The sequence below is a fragment of the Cetorhinus maximus genome, chromosome 31 (assembly GCF_964194155.1).
Source record: "Cetorhinus maximus chromosome 31, sCetMax3.hap1.1, whole genome shotgun sequence".
NCBI lineage: Eukaryota > Metazoa > Chordata > Chondrichthyes > Lamniformes > Cetorhinidae > Cetorhinus > Cetorhinus maximus.
The window spans coordinates 3,374,023-3,381,821 of NC_135909.1; the positions used below are offsets into that span (position 1 = coordinate 3,374,023).

Here is a 7,799-nt window from a genome sequence, read left to right on the forward strand (position 1 = left end):
ACTGCCCGCGGGGTGGTGGTGGTGGTGGTGAGCCGCCTTCTTGAACCGTTGCAGTCCGTGTGGTGTAGGTACGCCCACAGTGCTGTTAAGGGAGGGAGTTCCAGGATTTTGGTCCAGCGACAGACAGTGAAGGATCGGCCGTTATAGTTCCAAGTCAGGCTGGTGTGTGGCTTGGATGGGAAAGCGCAGGTGGTGGTGGTGGAGCTTCTCAATGATCAGTTTACACAGCAGATTCCCTTCAGAGTAACCAAAAATTACATGCCGGCGAGGCGACTGGAACAATCAATTTAATGGATTGCTCTGCAGTTTGATCAGAACACCTGGTCACATTGTGGATTTAGGTACAACTTTTTTTTAAAAAGCTCCTTCTAGTGAACAGAGTCACACCTTTTCGACGCAACTCGTGAATCCAGTCACATACTTAGAAGCCCTTCTCCATCAGCCACGATTTCAGTTCTTTGTCGAAATAACCTTTGACCCGGAGGCTCATTGTCACCTCGTTAACATGTATAAGGGGAGTCTTGCCCGTAATTTGTACGAGGAATTCTTTCAGGTCCTTCTCGAGCATCTGAAGAAGGCAAAAGAGCACCACAGGGGTTAAAAAAAATGAAGAATACCAACCCATTGGGGGGATGACAGTAGTAGAAAAAAAAAGGCTAATCAGGAACAGCAAAAAAGAAACATGTTGTACACGTAGGCCAGGCTCGATTAAGTTATTTATAATTTGTATATTTGGAAATATCCTGTGTTGGGTGGACACTTCCTGTCCACAGAACTTACTTTCTGTTGTCATTTTCAATTGCTATGCCAACATTTACCAATCAACTTTGCCATGTCACAAAAATCAGGCCACTAGTTGGCTTGGTTGAGGTGGTTTCTGAAATCCTGCTCTGTCACTATCTGGTTTCATATAATATATTTCACACTCTCTCTCTTCCCCTAACCCTCTCAAGAAACAAAAACATATTTATCAGCCAGACAGCAAACAACATCACATTCTATTTACCAATTGTCTGTGGAAGCCGAGGTAAAGGGATGCTTACAACAAAATGTAGGAGGTTCTGCAATTGGATGCCTCTCGAAAGAGCAAGATAAAGCTCACAGTGGGCAATGAAGGTCTACATCACAACCTCTTTTCTCACAAGTTGCGTGTGCAACTTGGACACAGATGTAAAAGAAGTGACCTCAAAGTTTGCTGACAAAACAAAATTGTGGAATGGCAAACCGCAAGTCAGCCTGAAAAAGGATACACACAGGTTGATGCAGTTGGGTAAATAGGCAGTAAGTGCAGTTCACAAGGGGAAAGACAGAGAATGGAAAAATATCTGAGATGGTAAAATTCCCAATGGAACGCGAGAATGGAAATGCAGGGTCATGTTTTTTTGGAAGCAGCATCGGGGACTGGAAAACGAAAGAACAAAACCAATAAGGATGTTGGATTATTTTTATAGGGGCATTGAATACTAAAGCTAAAAGATGATGATGAATCTAAACAAGGTATTAGGTCACAATTGCAATGTCATTCACTTATTTGGGTTTCATGCTAAGCTTTTGGAGGTGCATGACAGGGTTTACATGACTGATTTTCCACACCTTACATGAGTTACTAGACATGATCAAAAAAAAAATACAATACCAACCACTGCAAACCCCCACACCCCACCCAGTCACATGCGGTTAGCAAAGATACGAAAACCAGGGAGGGAGCACTGAAACAGACTTTGAGTTGGAGCGGAGATGTGGGGTGGTAACTACACGGTGTTAGTATTACAAAGCATGCTGAAATGGAGATGTGACAAATGCCTTTACCGTCGGTGCGGCTGGTTCATTGTTAGAACTTGCTGGCCGACAACACTTGCAATTAAGTTTTCTGCACTGGAGCTGGCGCCACCAGCATCACTAGTGTGAATCCCTGGTGCACAAGTCCAATGCATCCAATCCATCCAGCTTCCTCAACATTTCGCAAGTCTACATTCATGATTTTTGAGAGGCATCCTTGGGTGTTCCTCCTTTTCTGTCTCAAAACACCTCACCTCCTTGTTGAAATCTAACTTGAGACAACATCCAACACTGGCTGCAACTTTTGTGTGCAATTGTGAAATATTTATTGAATTTGGGATGTAAGCTTTTCTCTTTCCTTCCGTCTCCTTGGACAGGTGCCCGCCACTCCAGCCAATTCCGACGATAAGTGATGTTCAAAATGTTAACCTGCCTTACTATTTAAAATGGTACGGTGCACCTTCCTGCCATCTAGGGCTTCTAACGAACCAGAAATACTTCGGTGCCTGACAATGCAGCCCAACAACATGTCAATGCTAACTGGCAAATGAGAACAGGCTCTGTGAGCAATTACACGAGCTTTACAAAAACATGGAATCCTCTTTAGACAGTCTCATCTGATTTTCACAAATTACGAAGCAGCAGTTTTGCCTGAATGTTACTAGGTTACAATTAGTCGTTCGGAAGAACAGAATTTAAGTATCGCTGAAAAAAGAGACATGCTATAAAAGCTTTCCATCCTGCACTCATCAGGACAGCTACACAAGGTAAACCAACAGTAAAGGGAACAACAATTTATACTGCATGAGAAGACAGTGCTGACTGATCGGCAAGTAGACTCTGATTGGTGGAGGCATTATCAAGGAGAACGCAGCGCGGAACAGTTAACTGCCCAGCTTTGTTTAAAATTCAAACCAGGCAGGCCAAGTCTGACTGGTCAAGGCATTGCCCTGGGGGAAATAATCATGAAACGAAGGCACATACCCAAATGTCACCTTCTATTTTCCGAATGACAGTCATCTTCCTGTTGCCATGGGTGATGTCTGTATAAACAGGGATGTTGTGCATCCGGGAGCGTCGTATGATGTAGGGTAAGTCAGGAGGTGGATCTGGGAAAACAATAAAACACTAGTTAAACATAATTGCCAGAAGTAATCGCCAGATGCTAACTGAGTTTAAGGCATTGCTGGTACTGGATTTCCTTCTCTGAAGGACAATAGTGAACCAGATGTATTTTCACGACAATCTGATAATTTCATGGCTATTACTGTTACCAGCTGCTTATTCCAGATTTATTCCATTCATTAATTAATTGAGTTTAAACTCCCCAGCTGCCACGATGGGAGTTGAATGCAAGCTTCCAGGTTTTTTTTCCCCTCTATTCTTTCACGGGACATGAGCATGGCTGACAAGGCCCAGAATTTGTTGCCCATCCCTAATTGTGATTGAACCGAGTGGCTTGCTAGGCCATTTCAGAGGGCAGTTAAGAGTCAACCATATTGCTGTGGGTCTGGAGTCACAAGTAGGCCAGACTGGGTAAGGACGGCAGATTTCCTTTCCTTTCCTTTAGGGCGTTAGTGAACCAGATGGGTTTTTACGACAATCAATGACAGTCGTCATGGTCACCACTGGGACTAGCTTTTCAATTCCAGATTTATTAATTGAATTTAAATTCCACCAGCTGCCGTGTTGGGATTTGAACCCATGTCCCCCAGAGCATTAGCTTGGGCCTCTGGATTTAGTCCAGCAACATTACCATTACGCCACCATCTCTCCCTTAGATGATTAGTCCAGTCCTCTTACTTTCTAGCTTTTTCTATTCCTTTTCAGGACGTGAGCCGCCTTCTAGTCAATTAACATAAACACAATGCCACAGTACCCCTAGAATGATTAGTAATCGTCACCTACACCATGGGGACTGTTGCCACCTGAAAGGGCAAGGGCGGCAGACACATGGGAACACCATCACCTGGAAGTTCCCCTCCAACCCACTCACTATCATAACTTGGAAATATATCACCGTTCCTTCATTGTCGGTCAAAATCCCGGAACTCCCTCCCTAACAGCACTGTGGGTGAACTTACACCACATGGACTGCAGCGGTTCAAGAAGGCAACTCTCCACCACCTTCTCAAGGGCAACTAGGGATGGGCAATAAGTGCTGACACAGCCAGCGAAGCCCACATCCCACGAATGAATGATTTTTAAAAATTGCAAGTTAAACATTTAACTGTTTTGAGACATTCAGAGTTCCCTAGTGGACTGGCTTGTTCGACATAAGGAGTCACCATGGCAACTCTGCCATTTTGTTCAACTCCCAGCTCTCTCCCAAAGGCAGTAGATTGGATTACACTTCACTGCCCCCACCAGGCGCCCTGCTTCCCCCATCAGTATTATTCCGAAAGCAATATTATTCCGAAAGCAATAATTCATCTTTTTTATTTGGTGAGGCATGGGGACTGAGAAAATCTAGGGAAGGGGGCTGAGAAAATTTAGGTGAAGGGCCAAGCCTCACTCTTTACAACTCCACAAGGCTACAAAAGTTAAAGGGAGCAGATGGGCTAAATCAAGTGGTTGTTGTTAGGGAACACCAAGCTTGAGATTTAAAAGACTATGGCCTACACAGGGAGGAAACAGTGAGAGGTTTCATGTAGAATCCAACGTAGAAAACATTGCAATGAACTTCACAAAACAGACACAGGACCAGGAAGGCAGAGGCTATTAGAGAGATGTGTTTGAGAGGCAGAGGAATGTTAAGAGGCTTGTCAAGAGTAGTGGGGGAGGAAACAGAGGACTGCTAAAAGGGAGAAGTCAAAGGAAGGCAGAGGATGTAGAGGAGGCTTGAATCAGAGAATGGGGGCAGTCGACAAGGGCTATGCTACTGAAGCAAATTACTGAGATAGGATATGGTGAGGCTGTGGGATCAGTGCAATACATCTCAATTTCAACATGGGAAGGAGCCAAAGGACAGAAAGCGTGCATAAGGTAGTGATAGGAGCCAGTTACAAATACCAAGTGAGAAATGACTGTAGTGGTTAGCATTACAAAAAAAAAGGCTGGGATGCAGAGAACGCGGCGAAATGGATCAGCTGTCAAATAACACGGACCTCGAGGTGGGCACCATCCTGATGGCGTTGGGTAATGATCATGTTTTGGAGGGACGGGCACTGTGGTAGGTGGAATCAATCTCTCCACAAACTTAAACTCCTCCGTTGACTCTATAATCCCTGGATATTTAGCATCAGAACTTGTAGAATTGGTGTATTTCTAGGAAAGAATGAAAATATCATGGTCAGAACTTGAAGGGGTCTGGACACCTGGGCCACAGACAGATATTACAAGAGCTTGTTCATGTGATTAAACAGAGGGGTCATTTTCTGATATGTACCAGCTGCTGATAACTTCTGCTACCACCTGTGTATATTGGAAAATAATAACCTCTCTATCCATTCTGTCCAATGAAGTCACAGGCATGGCCTCCATGGGCACCAAAATGGCCTCTGATCCCTCAGTGGCATCATCACTGAACCCCTCAGTAGTAACAGGCATGATCACTGCACCAGCCACTGCCATTGACACTACCAGTGGGCACCCTACTGGTACTAATGCCACCACTGACCCTCGACTGAGGCTGACGACACGACTGGAGCCCTTACAGGAAATTATGTCGCAACAGGGTTGGGCAACAAATGCTGGCCTTGCCAGTGATGCCCACATCCCATGAAAGAATTTTAAAAATCACTACTGGGCTCGAACTGGCACTGTGGACCCCTACCGAGACTGCTGTTACTATTGGACACTAACAATCATTGAGGACTCTACTGGACCCCCTACTGTCAGTGTCATCAACACTGGACTCCCTAGTGGCACTATCATGATTATTTGATAGCTACATCGCTCATGGACCTCTACTGGCACTGCCACCAGCACTGGATTTCTGCTGGCACTGTGGTCACCAGTGCAGCCCCTACAGGCACTGTCATCACTGTTGCACCCCTACTGGCACTGTCATCACCAGTGGACACCTAATGGCTCTGTTATCACTACTGGATGCTTGGTGGCACTGCTGTTTGTACTGAATCCTTACAGTTACTGATATCACCACTGGTCTCCCTAATGGCACTGTCGTCCCCACTGGACCCGAACTGTCACTATCCGGATGTCTAGTGGCAATGTTGCTTCTACTGAATCCCAACAAACACTCTCAACACTGTTGTGCCCCTACTGGCACAGTCATCATCAATGCATAACTATTGACACTGTTGTCATCACTGATCTCTACTAACACTCTCCTCACTACTGGATCCCTAGTCACTGTCATCACCACTGGGTTCCCTACTGGCACTGTCATGATCACTGGACAGCCACGGGGACTGCCATCACCAATAGACCTGTACTGGCACTGCCGACACCACAGGATCTCTGCTGGCATTGTCATCACCACTGAACTCACTCATTTTTGCTGCACCTCTACTAGCACTGCCATCACCAGTGGATACCGTACTGGCTCTGTTATCACAACTGGAAGCCTGTCAAATGGCACTGTTGTTTCTATTGAATTCCTACAGGCACTTTCATCACCACTGGACCCGAAATTGGCACTGGCACCACAACTGGGCCCCAAAGTGGCACCGGCAGCATCAGGAGCACCCCAAGCGGGCACTGGCTGCACCACTGGACCCCACCACTGACACTGGCGTCACCACTAGGCCCCAGACTGACACTGGTGCAACCACTGGACCCCCAAACTGGCACTGGCTGCAGCAACACTGTTCCCCCAAAGTGACACTGGCAGCAGCACTGCCCCCCCCAATATTGGCACTGGCAGCAGCACTGTCCCCCAAACTGGCACTGGCAGCAGCACTGCCCCCCATATTGGCACTGGCAGCAGCACTGGCCCTCCATATTGGCACTGGCAGCAGCACTGCCCACCCCCCACCCCCCACCCCCCCATACTGGCATTGGCAGCAGCACTGTCCCTCCAAACTGACACTGGCAGCAGCACTGCCCCCCCCCCCTTATTGGCACTGGTCCCCCCTTATTGGCACTGGCAGCAGCACTGTCCCTCCGAATTGGCACTGGCAGCAGCACTGTCCCCCCATACTGGCAGCAGCACTGCCCCCCCCAAACTGGCACTGGCAGCAGCACTGCCCCCCCAAACTGGCACTGGCAGTAGCACTGCCCCCCCAAACTGGCACTGGCCGCTGTCTGGTCTCGACGGGGCGGGCGGGGGTTCGACAGCCTCTCCCGACGGCACCGACACGGTGTCCGTCTGCACAGAGCCAGCCTCCCGCTGGCCTCACTGCAGCTCGGAGAGCGGCCTCCGTCTCTTCCAGATTCCCTTCCTCTCTCTCTCTCTCGCTCCCGGGCCTGTCTACCTGGAGCCGGGAGAGCTGCTTCCATCCAGCGGGGTTGAGAAAGCGGCGCCAGGCTCCCGCCATTGCCACCGCCATAACCGGCCTGAGGAGGAGGCGAAGCCGAGGCCGCGCAGGCGCAGGGGAGTGCCGCCGTGTAAAGGCGGCGCGGCGCGCATGCGTTCCCTGGAAAGACCCACACATGCGCGGTTCCGTCTGTCTCGCTCTCCGCCTCCAAGCTCGGCAGTTGGTGCGCGCGGTGGTGGGGCGGGGCGAGTGACGTCAGTACCAGCCAGAGTTGCCAACTCCTCCAGGATTGGCCTGGAGTTTTTTTTTATATTCGTTCTTGGGATAGGCCAGCATTTATTGCCCATCCCTAATTGCCCTTGTTCAGAGGGCATTTAAGAGTCCCATGAACAAATAAAAAGAAACTCCAGGCCAATCCTGGAGTTGGCAACTCTGGCTTGTGACATCACCTGCCCCTCCCTAGAGCTACATGTAGGACAGACCGGGTAAGGAGGGCAGATTTCCTTCCTTAAAGGACATTAGTGAACCATCTGGGGTTTTACGCCATCGGTTTCATGGTCATCACTAGACTTCCAACTCCAGATTTTTATTTATTTCAAATTTCACCATCTGCCGTGGTGGGATTCGAACCCCCAGTCC

At 48.2% G+C, this 7,799-nt stretch overlaps 1 protein-coding gene across 1 annotated transcript; it reads right to left on the minus strand.

Moving 5' to 3' along the window:
• Window positions 1-274: 274 nt before the first annotated feature.
• mrpl49 (mitochondrial ribosomal protein L49) lies at window positions 275-7,345 on the minus strand. Its single transcript, XM_078532863.1, has 4 exons — window positions 7,158-7,345; window positions 4,887-5,046; window positions 2,764-2,888; window positions 275-568 (listed from the first exon to the last, which is right to left on the minus strand). Exons 1-4 carry the CDS (start codon window positions 7,335-7,337, stop codon window positions 422-424), a joined length of 612 nt encoding a protein of 203 aa, XP_078388989.1. The 5' UTR covers window positions 7,338-7,345; the 3' UTR covers window positions 275-421.
• Between the last annotated feature and the right edge of the window lie 454 nt (window positions 7,346-7,799).